Consider the following 23,932-nt stretch of genomic DNA (forward strand, 5'->3'; position numbering starts at 1 on the left):
TCCTGAAGCAATGCTCAACACGCACCAACAAGGCAAAGCCCTGACATCAGTTAAGACAAATCAATACTGAACGAAGTTGATTATCATCTAAAACACCTTCAAACAGTTCTATATCACTATCAAGAGAAAGTGAAGAAGATGGTTGTGTCATGTCGATGTTCACCTCATAAAAGAGTGTGCATGTTGGACTGTAATAAAAAATGTCAGCCAATGAAAAGGAGACATTCTAAAACACTAAAGCCATTCAAACATTGTCCGAAGATTGCACTGAAAGTAAATGGTTGTTCAATACCTTTCATCATCGACAGTGGTGCTTCAATAAACATTATGCCTGAGGAGAAATATAATTAATTGTATCCATTCCCGCAACTTATGCTATTGAAAACCAAAGTGTATACAGGGACTAAATCAACGCCCTTAAAAAGTTAAAGTTCATTTGTAGCAACAATGAAACACAAGAAGACGAGAGTGCAAGCACCCATGCATTTGCTTCATGGTACAGCATCAAGTGCCTGTCTATTCAGTTTCAGCACAGTTGCTGATATGGGACTGATTTCCTTAAACTGCAGCATGAATGCTCAGCATGAAATAGTAAGTTCAGTTCCCTTCATTGTTTCATGCTTTAGAAAAGCTTAAGATTATGAAAGTAAAGCTGCATATTAATGAGAACGTCTGTTCTGTTGCTCAAAGACATAGATGAATTTCTTTTAATTTACAAGACGCTGTTGAAAAAGAACTTGAATCATTAGTTAAGCATGATATCATTGAGTGATCACTGGTCCCATGCTATGGGTTTCTCCCATAGTGGTAGTGCCCAAGAAGGACAGTAAAGGAGCTGTACGAATATGTGTTGACTTGAGTCAGGCAAACAAGGAAACTGAAAGTGCGACATCCAGGTCCACTAATTGATGACAGAATAACGCAATTAAATGGTGAATAGGTGCTCTCACACCTTGATTTTAATAAAGGTTATCATCAGTTGGAGCTCGAAGAAAATTGCAGGTTCATTAAAACCTTTTCTACACATTTTTGTCTGTTTTAGTTCAAAAGACTAAGTTTTGGTGTGTCACCGGCTGAATAACTTTTACAAGACATCATTAGGCGTACCATCCAGCCTGTCATGAATGTGTTCAATTATAGAGATGACATACTGATTTTTGGAGCTACACAAAAAGAGCACGATAAGGATCTCACACAAACATGTTGTTTACTTGCTTATGCAGGTTTGACTTTTAATGCAGATAAATGAGTTCCATAACACAAAGTTAAATTCGTTGGCCATATCGTTTCTGATGGGGGTATGACACTTGATCCTGCTAAAGTCCAAATGCTGATCCCCCACAAGATGTTTCTATGGTGCATTCATTTCTTAGCATGGCCAGCTACTGTTCCAGATATATACAATACTTTGCCACTGTGAGTGCTCCATTGAGAAAGTTGACAAAAAAGAATGTTTCATTTCATTGCTCATGTGAATGTAAGAAACGTTTTAAGAAAATAAAGCAAGCCATTGGGAATGCTACTGAAATGGCATATTTCAATATGAAGCTTCATACAGAGGTTGCTGTTGATGCTATCCCAGTCGGGTTAGGTGCTATCCTTGCACAGCACAGTGGACACCTGAATGCTCAAAGGCATATTGTGGCATATACAAGTAGAAGTTTGTCTCAAACAGAAAGTGCATATTCACAACCTGAAAAAAAAGTGTAGCCGTTGTATGGGCTTGTTGATATTTCCATGTATTCTTATTCAGAAAGCTTTTAACACTGGTAATTGATCATCAAGCTTTCCTAACTATATTTGGCAATACAAAGGCCAAGATGCCTCCTTGCAATGAATGATGGGGGCGACGATCACAGTATAACATTGTGCATTGTCCAGGGAAGGACAAAACCCTGCTGACTACTTTTCCTGAGTGCCTGTACAAGGTCCAGGTACTCTATCAAACACACTATCTGCTATTTTGTTATCACTGCCACGAGCCATGATGGTGACATGCTAAAGATAAAAGATATATTAAAACATTAGTCATGGGACCAACACTCTCGACCTCTCACCAGTGAAGGTGAATATCAAAAATACAAAAATTTCATAGATGAACTGTCCATAACTCATGAAGGAGTTATATTGTAAGGGTCGAGAATCTTGATTCTGGAGAGTGATTGAAGTGGCCGACGAAGGTCATTGTGGAATTTTTGCCACAAAACTAGCCCTCCAAGACCAAGGCGGGTTTCCATATCTCGATTGTGGGTTGAAAACAAAATAGAGGCCTGACATCTGTGCAACTGCCTTTCTACTACAGTTACTCAACACGCCTTAAACATGTCAATACTCCAGAGGAATGCCTGGGGGAGAGTAGCCATTGACCTTTTCAGTCCACTTGACAATGGACATCATCTGATGATGATTTTGGACGAATACTCACGATTTCCATTCATTGAGGATGTCTTATCTGCGACTCATGTCTGAGTTATTGAGAGACTAGATTGCAACTTTGTGACATGGGGTGTTCCAGCCATATTGAAATCTGACAATTGCCCTGCATTTAACAGTCGTTAGTTCAAAGATTTCTTAGAGCATCTGAATATAAAAAATCAGAAGACCACACCTATGTGGCTATAGGCCTACCGACTTGTTGAGCACTTTTAGTGAGTATGCTAAAGAAAGCAGTGCAGCATGCTACTCTTGAAAAGCTCGATTTAAAAACCACATTAAGAGCTTATCGTTCAACACCTCACTCGACCACAGGTGACATTGATGTTTGGGCGAGCAGTGACAACCAAGATCCCTCAGTGGACCAATCACAGAGAGAAAAATGAGAACGCAACTTGAAGGAAGGACTTGGTTCATAACCAAAAGATAAAAACATATGCTGACTACAGATGGCATGCGAACAACATCGCCTTTAAGTGAGGATATCGAGTGCTCGCACGCTAGATGCGAAAAAGAAAATCTGATGCTTCGAAAAAGAAAATCTGATGCTTCATTTGATGCAGAATCTTTTCAAGTTGTGTCTACCAAGGGACACATGGTGATTGCCCAGTGCCTTAGGAAGTCAGAGAATTGTTTAACTACCGGCGTGTAATTCCTCGTTCAACAGATCTACATGTTAAAGGAGAGACAAGTTCTGATGCACCAGTGACTACTGTTGCCTCTCCACCGTCAATGCCAATGCAGATCTTTGACATTGATGGTGACAGTTCCCAGTTTCCAATCATAAGATCAGGTCGAGGTTGATTGAAGATTGTAATTTTTCATTTAACAGAGGGGGAGATGTAGGCCCAGATTCTCATAGCTGTCAGGCAATGCAGCATAGTACTCAAAGAGGCTGCGCTGCATTACATGACAAGGAGAGAGCAGGACAACACTATTCTCACATACATATGGCACTCTCCTCCGCTCTCCCTAGCGCCAGCGTTTATTTCAGCAGCTGTGCACCAGGCACACACCTAAACGCTAGGGTGCATGACAGAGCCTACCTTAGGTTTTGTACTGGAAGGGAACCCTTCCAGTACAAAATACTATGTGTAGACACACTTTAAAGCTTTTCCTACTTTGTATGTGTGCTACACAGTGCGGTACGTATTGAAAGTCGGGAAAGCAAGGAGAAATTAAAATAATTCTCCTTTTAACTCCTGCTTTCCAGCGACGTTAATTTTGGCGCTGAACCCTGTCTGCCAATGTTAGTAGATAGGGTTTAGCATTAAAAAGCATGGGTGGTTGCATAGGAATGCCCATGTCCCACCCATGTAACGTACCCATTCAGCAAAGTAATGTAAAGCATCATTTTGAAGTGCTTTGGGTTACTTTTCTACACAAACCGACGCAAATACCAATTTGCTTTAGTTTGTTAATCCCAAATAGGTTTAGCATCGGGTTTGCATTAAAAAAGTAATGCTATCCCGATGCTAAACTAATGAGAATCTGGGCCGTAGTGTCTTGCGAGTTAGCAATGACAGAACCTTTTTGGATCCTGATGGAATCCGTAGAGTTGTGATGTACGTGTTAGAGCGCAATGCAATGAAGTATTATTTAGAATGTTGAGTTCTCAGTTACACGGAGAAGAATAAAGACGGGCAATACTAAACTCCATGTGTGGCATAGTAATTGATGGGTAACCAGGCTAGGAAGGATGCTACAATCGCTGTGGAGAGAAGAGCCGGCCGGGGTTAATGGACAGTTGTTGCTGTAGAGTCACGTTGGTGGCATTTGAGGATTGTTGTTGCTGTAGCACGAAGTGCAGATCTCGTTTTGCTGGTCGTCACTGGCAGTCACTGTAGACGCAAATAGCAGGACTCACCGGAGCTTCGTGTTTGCGGTTGTTGCGAGTGGCAGGGCCACTTCTTTAGGAGCAGTACACTCTGATACCAGAAAAAAAGGGTCCATGAACTGAGGAGGCCCCCACTGGGGATCAGGAACTTACTCCAGCAGAGGCTAGCAGGTCTCAGGCAGGTCCAGTTGCAGGTCTAGGCAGGTCCAGTTACAGCTGGTCTAGTTACAGCAGGTCAGCTGGGCAGTTGCATGAAGGCCTGTGAAGCTAGTTGTGTCCATGTACCTCACACAAATGGTCAGCCAACTGACTCTTGGAGTCACTCTGGTTAGCCTGGGATGATGACAACCAAGTTGTCTTTCTTCCTAGACAGTAAGGCAGTCCCTCAAGCAGCAAGGCAGTCCTTTTTCTGTATCTTCCACAGGTCCAGAGTGTTCTGATTTGTGGCCATAGAGGTCCAATATGTATTCCTGGTACCAGCCTTTGTGTGGGCGGGTAGTCCCTGTCCTACCCCCCACATCTGGAAAGTTTATCCCCTTACCCTGTCAAGGCTCCAAACTGTCTGGGGATGACAAAAGGCAGTGTGGGCTGGGTGTCAGGTTCCTTTGTAAGTGCAGGAGGTGAAGCTCTATGAAATGTAGCAGGGTACAACCCCTCCCCAGTCATCTTGCTAAGATGTCCCATCCACACATAAGTTCCCTTTATGTTACTGTCTTGAAGCAATATAAAAATCTCAACAGCAGAGCCATTCACAGTTATGTGACCCAGGTCATTGGCAAAATGCAGAAATGGTTGGGACACAAAAATGCTGACTTTCTAAAAGTGGCAATTTCAGACTTGTGACTTTTCTTTATTCTTTATAAATTCTTTATTTCAGAATTTATCAAACTCCATAAAATGTCATATGTCAGTAACACAATCCAGTTAAATAGAGAATAAAGAATACTAGCATTACATTAAAATGTTACAATAAAAACAATTAATGGATTAATGCAAGTCACCGATAAATAGAATGACTCCCAGAGAAATACAAAGCTCCTTGCCTGTATTACAGTTTCTTTCCACAAAGTAAAAAAATAGAAAGGTCAAAGCCTCCTGCCTAATGAGCAATCAATCAGGGAGCAAACATTTTATTTTGACTGCCTCTGCAAGGAAACTTGAGATGGATAAACATATAAAATTGTCTGCCATTAACTGTAAAAACATTAGGGTTAGGCAAACTTGATTAAAAGAACCATATATTTGGAATAGTGCTAGAATAAAGGCTCTACGTGAGAGCACATAGAATTCATCTTAACACAGTGTCATGTGTTTTGGGCAGAGATTAAATTGCAACCACAGGGAAGAAAGTTCAATCCAGATTGCAAACCCCTTGGGGAGGCTAACAGCCAGTGTAATTGGTTCAACCTGAAGCTTGACAGCAAGAAGCAGTGGTTTGTTCTAATGACCCAAGTAAGAAAGGGTTCCATCTGTGGACCGTTTTTATGATATAGTAAGCTTCAACCACCGGTTTCAAAAGTTCCACTGCCTCTCTGTTCTGATGCTGCACTCCAAGCAAATGTTTCCCATACCCAGGTATGGTCCTCCTACACTATCATCTCAGGGTTTTCAAACAATTCTGGGCCACCCAGGGACATAAAAGAGGATTTAACATACTTGAACTAGGGAATTTTAAAGGCATAATCTAGGGATAAACAGTTCCTTATGATTTCCTGGTTTAGATTGGTCTCCGGCCGCAACCAATCTTCAATCCATCTCATTAAGGGACAGAAGGCTAGTGTGTCTGTTAAGTACTTGGCATCTAACTCTTGGTGAACAACAAATGCGGGTCTGTTTTGAGGTACACCCAGAAGCCACCTCTAATATTTGTTTTCGGCTGTCTGAAGCTCCGAAACATCAAAGTAGTCCTATATGTCGCTACCGTATAACACTGCAGAAGCACATTTAGCCTGATATATCTTGAGAAGGGACTGTATTGGTTTCTTCCCCAGTCTTGTGACAAAATTAGAGATGGCTATAATAGTTCTTGTCAATCAATTTCCCTTGGAAACGACTAGAGGAAGTCAAGAATGTGGCTCATCAACCCGGACCCCTAGATAAGGGAAAGAACAAACCTCAGTCAACAAATGGCCCTGGGTGTAAAAGGTTTTGACTCCTGATTTCCCAACTCCAGTAACCATCACTAAGGACTTGCTATAATTTGTAGATGAATCCAAAGAACTCATAAAAGAGATAAAAAAAGACAATGAACTTTAGCACGCCCACACCTGTTCTGGCTAACAGGATGGCGTCATCTACATACAGTAGAGCTAGATGAGGTAGTGCACCCACTAGCGGAAGATCCTGTTTAAAAGACTATGTAAAAGACTACTTAAGTGAGTGACACAATGAGAGCCGCAAGCCCACTAGTAGCATTTAATTTACAGATCTAGAGTACATGTAGTACTATATACTAGTGAGTTACAAGTAAATGAATTGGGCCAATTAGGTATAAGCCACTTTAACAATTTTTGAAAGATAGAGCACAAGCACTTTAGCACAGGTTGGAATTGGTAAAGTGCACAGTGTCCTAACGCTAACAAAAATGAATCCTGCCTAAATAAGGAGGGGAAAAGGCAAAATGTTTGTAGGAGTACCACACCAAGGATGTCAGGTTTAACAGAAACCTTCACCAACCCTTTGGACACATGCTTCATCATTGGATTCCTCTTCACACCACTTGCAAAACAACATTGGTTGTACTTGTTTTTAAGAAAACTTTTTTCTCAAATACTGTCAGAGTGATTCCAATGTATGGTCCTAAGGAATGCTTTACGCCATCTTTAAAGGGTTACAATTAGGCAGAAACATGTTGACCCCTGTGCAACGATTCGGTTGAAGGTCTCCATCCCCTCTTAGTTTTAATCATTTCCCTTGGGGACAAAGAATAAAGTTGATCTATTGTCCACCAAGGGGTAGTTTTACTTCTAGTTCTTTCATATATGCACTCCATTCCACTCACCCACACCTCAAGCTCACAGAGGGACCTCAACAGGGCGGTTGTTGCCTACATCACATGCTTCTTTTGTGAGTGGTGTTAGGAGGGACCCTATGATGAAGTATGCCACCTCAGGGTGCATGAACAGAGGAATAGCAATAGGAACAGAGACAGAGAGATCGATGAACCATTCAGCAAGATTGGCTATTATACCTACAGACCACGTGTATCTTTGTATATTGTGAGTTCTACAGTTATGTCTTCAAATGTGCCACTGCTCTTCCCCTACTGACAGAATAGCCAATATTTGAAAGGTCCTGATACTGGCCCAATCATCATTTTGCATGTAAAGATAAAAACATAAGACCTATATTCTATATTTTGAGAGCATGAACATTTTTACGGCCCTTTAAAATGTGTATTCTACATTATAACAAATAAGAATGGCCTATGTAAGATGGACATTGACAAAAAGAATACATTTAAAAATCAATACAAGTATTCCCCTATCAGAAGAAGCATCAATTCTAATACTGAAGCCAGTATTTCTTGTAAAAGAAAAATAATGGCTGTAAATTCCAATAAACCATGTTATGCTCAACAGTGCAATCACAGAAGATCACAGCCGGGTTCCAGGTATAGATTTTTACTTCTACTAAAGGAAGGTATGCTCATAAACTACATTTCTATTATAAATATAAATGTCATTTTTTTCTTTGGAATGTTTGCGGGAGTCATCCTACCATTCAGAATGGAGGGCAGGAGCTGGTAGATGGGCTTGCCTTTCTCCATCTGAGCTTCTTGGGTGGGTGGTGCATGAGAGAGATACAGTTGATTGATTGGGTGGGTGGAAAAGGGTGGTGTTAGGGGGCTTTTGAGTGGGTGCGCAGGGGACAGCCTAATCTTTCTTGATTTTCCCGGTGCACCCAAATGTATCATGCCCTTGTGCCTCTTGTAGGGAGGCCTTGGAGTAATGTAGGTAGGTAGACAGTTAAAGGCAGGAAGGTGGCAATATTTTCTTAAATGGAAAGGCTTAGTGGGTGATAGTGAAGTGGGAGTAATAGTGGAGTGGAGAGTGGAAGAAGGCAACTTTGACCGGCAGGTACATGAGGGTATAGGAGGTCATGAGGCTTTAGGGCATTAGGTGAAGCTGAGGGAGTAGACGGGGTCAGGAATGAGGAAAGTGGTGGTGAGGCAGCAGCAGTGATGGTGTGTTCAACGTAAAACCAAAGGGGATGATGGACAGAGTGTTGAACATTGCAAGCACTCACCTCCAGTCAACTGATCTGGGTTTAATCCATCATCATTCTTTAGTTCACTCCGCCACCCCAATTCAGACATGGCCATATGCAAATCAGTCTGACGCTGTGCCTCATGGGAGCAGTCCTGCCCGAACTGCTAAGCCATGTCTTCCCTGGACCGGAAACAGGCATCCTGGGACCAGTTTCTGGCTAATCAGCCGTCATCAGCCAGGCTAGTTTGAATTCAGTGGCAAAGTGAGCAAAGGACCCACGTCTGGGCATACCCTGCCAACTTAGGGCAAACAAAGTAAAACCAAAGGGGATGATGGACGGAGTGTTGAACATTGCAAGCACTCACCCCCAGTCAAATGATCTGGGTTTAATCCATCATCATTCTTTAGCTCACTCCGCCACCCCAGTTCAGACATGGCCATATGCAACTCAGTCTGACCCTGTGCCTCATGGGAACAGTCCAGCCCGAACTGCAAAGCCTTGTCTTCCCTGGACCGGAAACAAGCATCCTGGGACCGGTTTATGGGCAATCGACAGTCATCAGCTAGGCTAGCTTGAATCCAGTGGCAAAGTGAGCAAGGGACCCACGTCTGGGCATACCCTGCCAACTTAGGGCGAACAAAGCAAAACCATCAACTGTTGTTTTTGCATTTGTCACCCTGAGTGGGAAGGGTATGCCCAGATGTGGGTCCCGTGCTCTCCATGCCACTGGAATCAAGCTATCCTGGATGAAGAGGGGTGAAACCCCAAAACCGGTCCTAGGATGCTTGTTTCCAGTCCAGGGAGGACCTGGCTTGGCAGTTTGGGCTGGACTGTTCCCATGAGGCACAGGGTCAAGACTGATTTGCATATGGCTGGGTTCAAACTGGAATGGCATGGTGAGCAAAAAAACGATGGATTTAGGCCCAGATCTCTGTACTGGGGTGAATGTATGACATTGTTCTGCATTCTATCCATCAACTGTTGTTTTTGCATGGTGTGTTCAACGCCACATGCCTGAAGCACAGGGGTTAATGAGGTAGGAGGGCGGGTAACCTTGGAGGAACAAGCAGCAGTCAGTGAAACTAAGGGAGGGTAGCATGATTCCATGTTGGTAGTCTGCCCTTATAGAGTTGAGAACAGGGAGGCAGCAGCCGTATACAGTCCCCCCCATGTTTAATATGGAAACAGGCAAGAACACACAGCTGGGGAGGAGGGGAGTTAGGGAGGTGAGAGAGGAGAGAAGAGGTGGCAATGGGAACTTTTTGGCTGCAGGGGAGCGGAATGAGTGACCATAAAGTGGGGAATGGATTAACAGCTTCAGGGCAGAGGGTGCAGAAAAAGAGAGAAGCTGACAGGTGGGTACCCAGAGGAACGGACTGGTGGTGACAGAAGTGTGATGCTGCCAGAGGCCCAGAAGGTGGCACTGCTGATCAGAGAGAGTAGAAGGAAAGGGAGGTTGGTGCAAGTGTAGGGGAAGGATGGTTTAGAGGGCAAAGGGGCATAGGGGAAGGTGAAGCAATGTATAAAGGGGAAAGGGAGGGTGTAGGGATGAAGCCAAGAGGCAGGAGAGTAATGAATAATAAGAAGATTGAGAGAGCCAGAGTGGAAGGTCACAGGGAGTTAGGGAGAATGTGGCAAGTAGTGGCAACATGGAGAGGGTGAGGTGATTGGTGAGCAGATATGTACTGGCCTTGAGGGATATACAGCAAATAGAGTTAGAGAGTAGTGGGCATGGGGCAGCCATATAGATTGGAGTGGAGTTCCAGAAGCATCAGATGAGGCACAGGGTAAGGACGATGATAAGCAGCAAGAAAAAGGGAGATGGATTTTGGATGATAGAATAGCTGGGAAGAAAGAAAAAAATGAATGGCCATACATGGGCATTTCAAAGCACTTGGAGACACATTGGCTGAAAAATAAAGTTATAATAAGCTGAATATGGGTACATTTTTAATATGCCGCACATGAAGGTAGGGGGAGAGGAGTTGGCCTAAGGGCTAGGGTGGCCGACCTTGAATCTGTGGAACTGGGGTCGAGTCTCGGCAATGACGCTGAACTTCCTGTGATTCTGGGCAAATCACTTAATCTCCCGGGGGCAGATTAATGACGTCTGGCGCAATTCTGCTAATCAGCAGAGATGCGCCAGAAGAGTTGCGACACATCGGCCCACCCGTGCGCCACCATTGATGCACCGCATTTACAATGCGGCGCACCGTGGCACGCGGATGGGCAGATGCGTGATGCATCTCCTGTAGGAACGGCGGCGCATTGCTGGAGTTGTGTCGCAAGCGCGACGCAACTCCAGCAAGGCTCGGGGGTGCCCTATCCCTTACATGCTGCGTCTATCCTTACGCCTGCTTCAAGCAGGCGCAGGGTTTTGATGCAGCATGGCCTTAAAAGTGACTGAGTGAAATCTTGTAGATTTCACTCAGCCACTTTTTGGAGGCGTTCCTGCACCGGAATGCCCCCCCCCCCTGCTCCAGAACACCTACATGTGGCGCAGGGCTTTACAACGTGACGCATCTGCCAGATGTGTCACGTTGTAAATACCCCACAGCATGGCGCAGGATTTGCGCCGCCACTGCATCACAAAAGTGACGCAACGGCGGCGTAAATGAGGCGCAAGGGGCTCATAGATCTGCCCCCGGTGCCTAACAAAAATGAACGTGTGTCCTCATGTAACGTAACTGGTGCTATGTAAAGTGTTCTGATACCCGATTTGGGTCAAGTTCGCGCTATATAATACTCTGCAAAAAAAAAGGTAATAGGAAAAGGATGGTTTTAAGGGGGGAAAGTGAGAATTGGCTAGGTAGCCAAAGGTGCTGTGACTATTGAGAATTGAACTACTTTTTCGATTAATGCTAGGGTGTACTGTGAGAAGCATCCTGAGTAGTGTGATATGCATGTGGATGTTATTTGTTGCGCTTTTTGCGAATTTCAGTGGTATAGAATGGGTCCATTGCGGTGAGGAATTCAGGGTGAGGATGACTGAGGATGAAGAGGTGACATGGGGTGAACTGAATCAAGATCTTTGGTTACAATGGGTAATGCCTATGCAGATGGCACCAGTGGCCCATACAGGAAGTGGGTTGCAATTTCCTTATCAGTCCTTTTTGGGGTGTCTCACCTAGAGATATCTAGGTGCAGGGTCATGTGTGCAGGTTGCTGGCAATGTGTCATCTTGAATTGGAGCATGCTCTAGTTGTGCAGCATAGGCATGTGTAGTTGACCATGGTAGGTTCATAAATTTTTAAAAAAGGGCAACCCAAACTACCCTTGTGGTCTTGGATATTCAAATTCAAACAGGTATGGGTGTCAACAAGAGGTATTATTATGAGATTTTTTTATATCATTTACTGTTATTAGGTGATGTCTATCATTTACATCTGAGTGTAATTTAATAGATATGAAACAAACATGACATATTCATCATATTCATAATCAGAATAACAAATCATTGCACAACAGGTGTATCCATTATTAAGTCTGTACTTAGAACAAAGTATCAAATCAAGCAAAGCCTAGCTAAACATTCACAAAGATTAGATCCAGGGATTGTGTACTAAAATGTTTCAAGTACATCAACACTGATTAATTCATTACAACAATGGCTTAGATTGTGTTCACAAATGTCGGCATACTGGGTGCCCACTGTCTGGAAATGTCTAGAGGATGCATGTCTGATGAACATTACAAAACAACTCTGATAGATGTTATAAAAAGTTCCCCAGAAAGATGGGTGATGCGTCGATGTTTCGGTCTCATAACATTTTCATCCACAGGACCATCCTCAGGACTGCGTCGTTTGTATGAAAACAAAGAAGACCCTAAGGTGAGAATTATTTATAGTCCTAGGTTTCGGAATTGGAAGTGATGGTTAGATATAATTCCACATAAAACCAGTGATAATTTATGTAGGTTCAGGGACAAGTGCGCCAAGTGTAGGGGTAAGTCCCCTTTGGTGCAGGGCATGGGGCACTTTCAGGAACAATCAGGGAAAGTCATTGACTTGGAGGAAAATGCTCCAACTCTGGTTAAGCGGCACAAGATAGAGCAGTGGTGCATTTGTATCCGAAGTATTGAGGGTAGGTTCAAGTGTGTTTTTTGTTTGGGTTACCAGGTCCGAGAATGGAGTGTTGGGCAGAGAACTGGAAACTGGCATTCAAGAATCGAGAGGTGATGAGAATGAAGGTGGGAAAAGACATATAAGGGAGGGTGACCAGTCCTTTCATCGTTGGCTGTGTGAGAAACAGATTGTGTCAGAGTTGGGGGTAGTGCCTAAAAAGGCTGTCGAGGAATTTGAAGTCTTGGCTGGAGGGCCTATCAGTTAATGAGTTTACAATCAATGAGGACAAGTCAGTGACATATGCCAGTACTAATGAAGAGATGCTCTTGGTTAGGAATTGTGAGATTGAGACTGCATTTTGTTTGCTGCCACTGCACCACATGACTTCCAGCTTTTAGGCATATAATTTGTAGGGAGGATATATGGGGACAAGGTACTACATATACAGTGTTCTATGTCCGGTGCACTGTTTGAAACATTTAGTTCTAATTTGTAATGGATGTTTCCTGTGTGATGATGTCAGGCAGAGTGACATATTATCCAAATGATTCCCTCTTAGGGATGACTAGGATAAGGGAGTGCAATTTGGCATTGATAGGAGTTTCAGAACTTAATGCTGAGTGTGGGGTTGTGCTGCTGGTGCCCAAAACAAACAATGCATCACTTTTTTAGGAATAGAACTGATTTGCAAACAATGGATGCAAGTGGAATTTTGTATGTTGAGTGGTGAGAGTGGAAAGGAAAGTTTTTTGGGCGGATTGGTTTGTCATGTCTGCGTCGAGTTATTTGAGATCAAGGGCAGCAATTAAGGCAGATCCTGAGAGCGGGCAGCCTTTTTAATGGAGTGACTATCTGGGGTGAGGGAGTTGATGCAAATAGTAGGTGCAGAGGTAGCGGGCACTGAGGGCGTGGTTTGCATTGACAATTAAACTGCTAATCGTAAAAATGTCCCGAGGAGTGGCTAAGGCAAGGATGCAAGACAGTTTTAACGAGATTTCAGTTGGTAATTGGTTTGGTGTTGTAGGGTTCGGCAGTCACAAATAAAAAAAGTCATATGTAATGTGGACAACAAGGTAGTAGCGGAGTCAGTGAATAGGCAAATATTGAGGGATAAGAGAGTTTTGAGATTGTTGCAGGTGTTTCTTTTAGGTTACATGACTTATATGATTGTTTTTCGAGCATGATACATACTGGGAGTGGAGACTGAAACTGTGGGTACATTGTCTCATTCTCAGTGGCAGAGGGTCTGTTCTCTGTCAGCAAACACAGAATAGATGAAGCCGAGGATGGTCAAAAACTTGTTGGAGACAAGAAGTATGAGAGTAATGCAAGTGATCGTGAGGTCATTAGTAAAGTCTACAAGAAGGGCTTACAGGCAAGTGGCAAGCATTTCTGGTGAGGGGACAATGAGTAGAGGTCAGATGGGCATGGAGGTGTTAGGACAGAAAGAGGCATGTTACAGATGATATATTCCCCTAGTAACGGTCATAAGAAAATTGGCGGCTGTTGCTTTCTATGGTAATTCCTTCTGGGGTGAAAGGGCCAGTGTGGCGGGAAAGAGGCTATGATTCTGGGGGCTGGACAATGCAGAGGGAAGGGGCAGCAGGTTGAAAAAGCCTATAACAGTAGCATTACTGCAGAATTTGCTGATAGTTTTGGGGAGTGTATGTGCGTCAGAGTGGGACACAGTGTTATTTAGTTTGTATATTGTGTAGATGTTCTCTGGGGCTTTTAGGGTGTCCAAATTGCTGTGGGTCTTAGGTCAATGGAGGTGTAGCTGAGCAAGATGAGGAAGAGTGAACATCTCATCATCATTCAGGTGAAGAGTTGTACAATAGACCAGAGGGGGTGGGTAGGGATGTGACATTACAGAGGTTGGAGTTGCATGGGCTTGTCCGTACAGGTGGTTTGAGCTAATTTTAGCTTGAGGGGTGAGGGTGAGGCAAAGACCTTTGATCAGTTTTCAGCTGTTTGAACTGGGTGAGATTACAGAAGTAAGCCTTGAGTCTGGGGGTCGAGACATATTTTTTCAGAACTGGGCAGCAACAGGTTGGAGCCTAAGGAGATACAGGTTGGAATATAGAAAGGTGGTGGTCGACATGTGTGCGGAGATAGCTTATTTGTCAAATGGAGTGGCATAGTAGAAGTGGGTGCAGTGAAGGTACAGGTACATTTTTCACATGTTGGTTTGCTTTTTTACTGTATAGTTTGGATTTGCAGGCATGTTTTTTTGAGGAGTGGGCAGCTCGCCAGGAACAGACAGCCGTTTGGGAGATATTTGGGTTTCAGCGTGGAAAGACTGAAGGGGAAAAACATTGTATATGGTATGGGCAACTGTTCTGTCTTACTGTTGCATTTGGGATAAAATGATTAAATGCTGTTACTAATTGTGGTCTAAAACAGATGAAGCAGGACTTGAAGCAGTTAAAAAGGCAATGGACAGAGGGAGGGTGGTTTGGTGCCCAGGAGGATATAGGATGGAGCAGTCAGTTTAACAGCCACAGCCAGACATAGCGAACAATCAATAGGGAAATTAGGAAGTTCTGTTGGGGCTTTCACTTTTGACTACATAAGTATATTAGGTTTGAGGCCTCTGAGCTATTCGGAGACAATGTTGTATACTTGTCCTTTATGGCCAATTAATTTTACATTTTGAAAATAAGAGTGAAGGTGTGAGGGTTGTTGCGTGAAAATTTGCAGGTATAAGGGCAGTGCTTGGGGGCGGTAGGGTCTAGGTTCTGCAGTTATAAACACCTCTGTTAGAGTTTTCCAGAGTGGTGCTTTTAGAGGTAGATAGAGTAGTGATAGACGGGGTGGCTAGGTTCCTGGACAGATAGGCCAGTTATGATCGAGAGGTGGAGGGAATCTCCTGTGAGTTGCGATGCTGTGAAAGGTAAAGACAAGCAGAGGTGAAGGGAAATGTTACGTTTTCTGATGGGTTCATGATCCTGGGTAAAGAGCAGTTTAAGGGTGGGGGGATTTAGAGTTGGTGATTGTATTAGTTAGGTGGGGTTTTGTTCTGTGTAAGGCAATATTGCAGGTATAGTTAGACTTTATAAACTGTTGTCATTAGAACAGTCTTTTAAATGCTACAGGAGCATCTGTCATGCTTGCACAGTCTCACCCAGTGAGAGAACAGTGTTTTGAATTTAGGATGAGGGGCTCAAATTTCACCACAAAAGCTGAAGTGAACGTTGCATTTTTAAAACCAAAGAAGGACTCTGTAACTTATCTTTCCCCAGAAAATTGAGGAAAATTATGCTTAAAGGAAGACAAAACTCAAAAGGTATCACTATCCTATAACTTGGTCAACATGAAAGAAAAAAGGATTAATGAAAATGTAGATCTCGGACACTTTATGTAATATACAATATATGGACTAGCAGGCCATATATTAGGTATTCCATGTTCTCAGAAGAGCAAGGGTGAGGGATTTCATACATCACTTTCAGAGCTCAGTGTTCTTTGCTGTCGGTATGCACTAAACAGGTGATTAGAGCAGTGGGTTTCAGAAATCCAGAAAAAATATTGTATACCATACACTAAACTTGTTTTAGTATTTTATTTACATGCCCTCATGGGTGTCATTCCTAATTATTGCAATCCTTTGGTTTCAATCTGTTCTGTCACTCATCTTTTAGCAATTCTTTCCTACCCTGGATACCAAGGCCAATTAATCTCCCTTCCATACATTTTCAGGTTTTATCTGCAGCGCCCGTAGAGGGGTCTTTGTGCGTGGGATGATAGATCTCAAGTGTGTCTACCACACTCCCTGATCACCAAATTTCCAGCCTCTATCCTCCATGTTGTGTTTACTATTGTTTTAATAGATCGTCAACTTAGTTTGTTATTCACTTGTTTGCGGAATGTAATGCTATTGTTAAAGCAGGGAAAGTAGATGTAAAGATGTAGTATAAATCCATGCATCTGCATGGAGCATTTCTGTGAATCAGTGAACACACATTAGAACAATGGAATGTTGGGAGGTCCATTGAAAAACAATGGAGTGCTCCGGGCTTATAATGGCTGGTATAAGCCCGGAGCTCCAAAATTCCAATGTGGCTTTGTTCACAGCTCTGGGTGTGAACAAAGGCTTCAGGGAGCCTGAGGGGATTTCAATCCCCTCGTGATCCATGAAGGCTTTGTTTTATTTGTTAGAACATTCTGCCACTAAATTCTGCCCTTTAGTGGCAGAATGTTCGAATAGCCTTATAGCCTTCGGCTCGGGCCTTTAAGGCTGCAGCGGGCCTTTAATAGCCGGTATAGCCTGCTACGGCGGGCTATAAGGATATATTAGAACAATGGAATGTTGGGAGGTCCATTGAAAGCAATTGACTGCTTCAGGTTTCTAATTGCCGGTAGATGCCCGGAGCTCCAACATTCCAGTGTTGTCATTCATAGCTGTTGCTGTGAACAAAGGCCTCATGGAGCCTGAGGGGAATTCAGTCCCCTCGGGCTCCTGTGAGGCATTTGTTTTTTTTGTTAGAATATTCTGCCCTCTAGTGGGGGAATGTTCTTAGCCTTATAGCCCTCCATAGCTGAGCTATACCAGCATTAAACTCCCACTCCCTTGTTTAAGGCCTGAGCCAAAAGCTGGAGCGTAGCTTTAATGGCCGGCACCGCTCGTTATGGCGGGCTATAAAGTTACAGTTGAAGATAACACCCCACTGATGCTGCAGGAGCAGGGAGCAGAAGGTTCATCAAGAATTATCTTTTCTTTGCACCATTTTCCTTCATTTTGTTGAGATGATTGAGCCCCTCCACCGGACTGCAGGCATTAAAAACTTGAGTCAGTGAGTAAATTGTGTAATTTGGTAATTCGTTCCTTTCAAGCGGATTCAGATGTTAAGCAAGCATCATGACAGGAAGCCAGCTAAACAAAGGATGGTTACTTTCAAATAACAACAAAGGTGTGACCTGCATATTTCAAATTCGACGTATGCAATATGATGTTGTTTCCTCTAAGACTTCCATCTAGAGATAGTTGCTCGTATCCCAACATTAGAACTTTTAAATGCCGAACACTGGGACCCTGAAACACAAATATGTTTTAGCCCCTAAATAAAATATATTGAGGGCAGAGAGCAAAGAAAAATATTTAAGAAGTCACCAAAGTCTTAAGATTGTGAGGACCTCACCCTCAGGAGTAAGATAGGAAATGGGCGTGTTCATATGAGCAAGTCCACTCCACAACCCTCATTGTGCAAACTTTTAGGGTGAGTTTTGGCTCAATGATGTCTTAACGCATGGGCATGCTTGGTAGTTGGCCGGGGGCCCCAGGAGCAAGGGGCCCAAGGCAGACCGGAATTTGACACTAGCTTCCTGTTAAACATTTTTTATTCCAGTGAGTGGCTGTGTAGGCAGGGCCCAGTGCTCTGCTTTGCCCGGGGGCCTATAATGCTGTTAAGACGGCCCTGTTTTGGCTTGGTGTTTATCAAACTTTAAGCTAAGTTGTTGGTCTACATGGCATACAACATATATGTAATGTTGTGGGGTGTATTATGACATTTGCTATGTATGGCTCTCACTTAGTGACCATAGCATGAACAGCAGATTTCAAATCTGGGTATTCAGTGCTGTCACACAGAAACACTAGAAAACAAAAGTTGCTTTCCAATGTTGCTACATGATAAACACATTCCAGGCTGCTCTGACAGGGCTCTTTGAGAGCTTATCAGTGAAGTGCTGGATCTCTATTCCAACGGAGAGCAGACACCACTGCTTTTGCGGGGAGGGTAACGAACAGTAGTGATGGGGTGGCTTGCAGGCACTCAGCTATTTCTTTTTTTTTAATTTTGAGACCGGTAGGAGATGCCATGTTCTGTAAGGCTAATACATAACTCTTAGGTCACTGGGCAGCAGTTGAAAGCAGGGAAAGATGATGTTAGAGGCCACACATAACATAACATTACAGAAGGGTAAAATGTAAATAATGGGGATGTATGTTGCCTCAGGGTTCTGAGTGACATAATAAACAACATGGGTTTCACTCTCATTGCCTATCTCATGTCGCTCGGAATCCCTTGATGCAAAACATCCCAGTTATTAACTGTTACCGATCTAGAATTCTATGTTTCCAAAGAATGCTGTGAATTGTTGAGTGTGTGTGTGTGTGTAAAGAGGTATTATGAAGGAAAGAACATTATAAATCCAACAGATCTCTGTGCTTCTTTTTAGCCACTGTCTCTCTGCCCTCAACCATCTTACATTGCTAGGTGGCCATAAATGAAATTAAGTCATTTTACTGACATAAAAAGACGTTCTATCAAATGTGGTTGTGTGTATCGTTAATGGATTGTATGGCATACGTCCTACATGGGTTTATTTACAGTGCAATATCAAAAGGATTTTCACAGAGAAGACCAGAGAGGCAGCATGGCGCCCATGCACCTTCACCACTCATTAGGTATACCAGGAGGGTTTGTCCCTCAGAGCTGTTTAATCATGTCACTGTCGGTAACACTTAACCTGCGCTTTTTACTTTCGCTATTATATGAACTGCCAGCGAATTTACATACATCTGGATATTGACCAATACATGCTGTCAGAATTGTGGCTCTAAATATGGCAGGCTTTTGTGTGCTTGTCCAGGCTTAACCCATAAACGTAGTGTGTTATTAAGTCCAATATTTCTTATGTAAGGAACTCGCGCGTCTGTTTCGAAGGCCTTCTCATCAAATGTGGAAAAAACTGTGGAAAAACCAATACCATATTCCGAATAAATGTAATTTATACGGCACATTGCAAATTACAATTAGAGAGTACAACCGTGGCCAACAACCATTCCATTTTAGTCCAGATAGGAAAGTATTTATTTTTATTGTGGTAGAGAATTTTTTATGCCTAGTCTTACATGTTAATTTATTTTAAATGTTTTCGATGATTTCATTACCTGCATACAATAAAGAATTATCATTAGCATTACTGTATTAATATTGTACCTTGGTACTTTTACACATAGGCGCTGATTACGAGTGGCCGGTAAATTGCATATGTTCCTTCTCAAATGGCTGTTTGCTAATGGATTGCAATGGTGCGAAGTTTATCACAGAGAGTAATTAGTGCGCTCCCTGCTATATTTCGGCAGGTCAAAACTGGTGGAATTTAACAGGTGATGAATATGGGTAGATGCAAATTTGGATGCTATAGATGCCAAAATATGTAAGTTATGATTAATTTTGAGGACAAAATTCAAAATAGGTGATAACCAACACAGATGAAAAATTCCGAACATATCAGTGTCTGGTTTTATCAGGTGCAATAATTAACAATAATTGTAATGCAGCTTCTTGTGGGAATGATTTCTACATTTGTGGGAAAAGAGAAAGTTCTTTAAATCCCTGAGACACTGAGGGGCATATTTACAAAGAAATGTCGGGGCGCATTCAACAGCCTGGCACTCTGACATTCTTTCAAATGCAGGGATGCGCCATATTCACAAAAAAGGCTGCTTAGCACCAGTGCAGGCCCTCCTGCTGCCATGTTGTAAGGGGGCCTGAGCTGCAGGAGCGATTGTTTATGTGCAGGAAGGGGCCATTTCCTGCACATAAACAATTATTAATAGCAATTTGCTCTTTCCTTCTGTGCTGCAGAGTGCAGCACACAGGGATAGAGCATAAAACGAGGAGAAAAGAATTTTTCCTCATATCGCCATTCATACGCCTGGTAATAGTGCTGTTTTTGCCGCTGCCCCAGTCTTGTAAATCTGGGGCAGCATCAAAAAGCAATGGGTGTTACATTGGAATGCCCACAGCAACACCCACTGCACACCCCTTTGTCGCAGAAGACTGTGGTGGAAAGGGGCATATTTAGAAGGTTGCATTAAGCCACGTTAAGTGGCTTAGAGCCACCTTGTAAATATGGGAAATGGCACTATGCCACCGGAGCGTCAAAAAAAGTGACGCTTCGGTGGCGAATGGGGCTATTAAATATGCCCCTGAGACTCCTAAACTAGTTGGATGAAGGTACTAGAGTTATGTGGATGTTTAGCTGGGACCTGATCTGAATATTCTCATCCCTGTCTTATTCCATAGGGCATAACTGTTGATATTTTACGGGTTGTCGCAGGTATGACCTGGTTTGACTTCAACAGGCTTCCCACAGGTTTTATGCACTCTTCCTGTAACCATAATGAAGGCTTGACCAATATTTTATAGCCAACACTATAGCGGAGCTTGTGAATCAGAATGTTTGATTGTGAATAACTTGAAATGAAAAAGGTTCTTGGTTTAATGTGTTAGTTATATTTGCAGTTGGAGATGACTTGCCTTTAAACGCAGCTTTGAAGGTACTGTTATGAGAACTGACCTGATTGTTGGCTGGTGCTGTGTTGGTGTTCATGCTGTTTCCTGTTGCTGGAGTAGGTTGCTTTGTTTGTTCTGTGACATCTGACTTCTCGACCTCCACCTTCACGGGGACAGGAGGTCCTCCCTCAGCTGGATGGTCAGTCGGCTGGGCTGGGGTAGGGCTGCTTGTTTGCCTTGTTTGGGTTTTAGGTGAACTAGAGTGGACCAAGGGATTGGCGGCAGCTTCTGCTGTTGACAGTTCTGGCACGTCAGACTTTGCACTTAGCTGAACACCACTAGCTGCGGCTTCACCCTTTATCAGGAAAGATAAGTTGGAGAGAAAGCAGAGCAGACTCTGTTACCTCCTGGATCTGAGCCGGGATTCTTTGAAACTCAGGTTAATTTTAGAATTTGAGCAAAAAGGTGGTTGAGGTCTGAAAGAATGGAAATTGTTGAAAGGATACATAGGAAAATGCATTAAATTCTCCAATTGGGAAATTAAAATACATCATATATCTATGTTTTAAACCTTATGCTTAGCTATTTTATTTACATTTATATTCATGGAGGTCACATAGCAATGGTCCTCTTAAACCTGTATAGTTCCTATTATATTTTTGAGGAGTGCAACATTTTAAAGCTTTGATGTTTTAGTTAATGTGAATTCGATACATGGATTTATATGTTTAAAGCTCATTTTACTAAATCCTTGTTATAATATCAAAGCAATGAATCACCCAAAAGTGAAAAGAGTGAAAAAGAGAAAGTAACAAAACTACAGGGGAAAAAGTGAGGGCTGGACAAAATAATAGAGTTGTAATATGGGAGATTAATAGATTAAGGGTTGTGTTCTGACACAAAGAGGCAAGTGATTTATTGACGGTATGTTAGCAACAGACAAGTGAAATCAAGAAGAGGAGTAAAGGCAACAGGTCATAAAGCAATGGCATTTAGGTTTCAGAGAGGGTACAGAGGGTTTGTATTGGACAAGTATCAGTGAAGCTATACGGAAACAGGGCAAGCAAAAACTTTGCATAGAATGGTATAAATTACTTCAAAGATAACTGTATTGGTACTGGTACCCTCTACAATATCAGGACAATCTGAAGCCTAGTAAACCTGCAACTAAGGGCTCTTTTTTGCATGAATTAGCAGATATACTGTTTTATTCTTTGTTAATTAAGTAAGTCAAAATGACTTTTAGCATCTTTGTGATATAAGGAAGAACGTCTTATATTGCAACAAGCAGGTAGTAGATTCGCTAACATCTCAGTGTTTGGAATAAGTGCTTGTCTTACACATCATTGAGCCTCACCAGAGATGTGGATGCCCTGCTGTCCTCTTAAAGGTTTCTCATGAATGTTGGAATGTATCAAATTTTGAGTTTTTGAGAGATCCCCTTGTAGACAACTTCAGTTGAGACAGACAAAGAGCACCAAAATGACTCTTGTAACTTCGTTGAGTCAAGGAGGTCCTACAGTTCTTGACGGCTTTGACACAACCATTATTATAAGATTGACCTAGTCGCAGAGTGTGTGCATTCATGTAGGAAAAGTGGGTTTAACAAACGGCATTGTAATTTAGTTTTACAAAAAAGCTCATTCTTGCAATCCACACTGCAGCAGTCCCTTTTCTCTGTGGTTTGAGTGGCCCGAGCATTAGATGTTTTCCCTTTCAAGTATGTAGAATCATATTGCCACCATTAACAATGTTAGTAGAGATATGACATTTCAGCAGATCATTCCATAAAAAAAAAACATTCAAATATTTGTAATCATTAATATAACATTCATTATCTTATTATTTGAGTGCTTCTTGTACTTCAGCTGGGGGGGAGCCTTTTCGTTCTCCTCACGCTAAGTATGAGGATGGTTAGGTGCCAGAAAAGCTGCCCCCTGCATCCTGTGCAGCTTCTCACAAATCTCTGGGTTAGAGTCTTTGTGTCTGGAATTATCAGGTCTGGAGTTTGAGAACCCAATAATTCTTGGCCCATAGACACAGATATTCTTGTAGTTGCCCTGATATCCCCCTGGGAATACAGCTCTGGGCAAGTTGTAAACGGAACCTTGTTGTAAGTATAGGTGTAGTGTGTGTGTGTGTGTGCAGTGAGAAACTGCTGTTGTTAGGTAGCAAAGTCACTATGGGGCCGATTCACACAACTAATCTGAGACAAAATCCTAAACGTACTACTTTTGGTATTCAAAGAAGGCACTTACGATTTTTGGTATTCACAGAATGCACTTATGGCTCCTAACTTTACGTCTGCACCCGGGCTGGAATTTCTGCACCCAGACCTTACTCTCCGCACCCGGAGCGTACTCTCCGTACCCGGACCGTATTCTCAGGCTTGGGCCGTAATCTCTGGCTCGAGCTGTAATCTCCAGCTGGGGCCGGATAAAGTGTAATCAATGGGCCGGATTGCAATTTTTACAAAAACGAACATTAGGAATGTGTGATAAATGGTAGAAGAGGTCATGAAAAACAGTTTGGGCGGGGAAAAGGGTATGGCCAAACACTACATCATAACCCAGAAAAGTTTTCTCCTTGGCATCATGGTACATGCAGTGCACAATTTGCGCTCCCCTCAGTGTTGCCTGTGCAGTCAACACTGTTGATATTTATTTCTATTAAAAATAGTGTTCATTCTTTACACTATTTAAAAACTTTCATTATGTTGCTGATGTCATCAGCCAGATAGCTTTCCTCTCACACAAACACTATCCATGCCGTCATCTAATCTCTGTAGCACAACTTTGGCGCTAATAGGATAACGCAGGCATTATCCGTGCATTTTCATTTCACAGAGGCAAAACTCATGCACTCATGCAATCACGAGACACTACCCCTACACTTATGCAATCACCAATGCTCTGACCATGTACTCATGCAATCACTTAGGGACTACTGCTGAACTCATTCATTCACCTCTAATACTACTTCTGCACTCATTCATTCAGTGATACACTACCCATGCACTCATTCAATGACCCAGGCATTTCTGTTATAGTCATCTTTTTGCTCAGCCACTACCCATGTACTCATCTAAGCAAATAGACATTAGCCATGCACTAATAAAGTCACTCAGGGACTACCCATGCA

The 23,932-nt window shown here is 42.8% G+C and overlaps 1 protein-coding gene across 5 annotated transcripts in view; it reads right to left on the bottom strand.

Annotated features, from left to right (window-relative positions):
• Positions 1-23,932, bottom strand: part of TRIM55 (tripartite motif containing 55) — a 604,973-nt gene that overhangs the window by 141,204 nt on the left and 439,837 nt on the right. For 3 of the 5 annotated variants that reach the window (XM_085605520.1, XM_085605521.1, XM_085605522.1), the window contains exon 9: positions 20,856-21,146. The exons of the other annotated variants lie outside the window; for them this stretch is intronic. In XM_085605520.1, coding sequence (XP_085461646.1) covers positions 20,856-21,146 — 291 coding nt within the window. The remainder of the gene's footprint in view (positions 1-20,855; positions 21,147-23,932) is intronic. 5 annotated transcript variants of the gene reach the window in all.

This window comes from Triturus cristatus, chromosome 5_1, assembly GCF_964204655.1.
Source record: "Triturus cristatus chromosome 5_1, aTriCri1.1, whole genome shotgun sequence".
Lineage (NCBI taxonomy): Eukaryota > Metazoa > Chordata > Amphibia > Caudata > Salamandridae > Triturus > Triturus cristatus.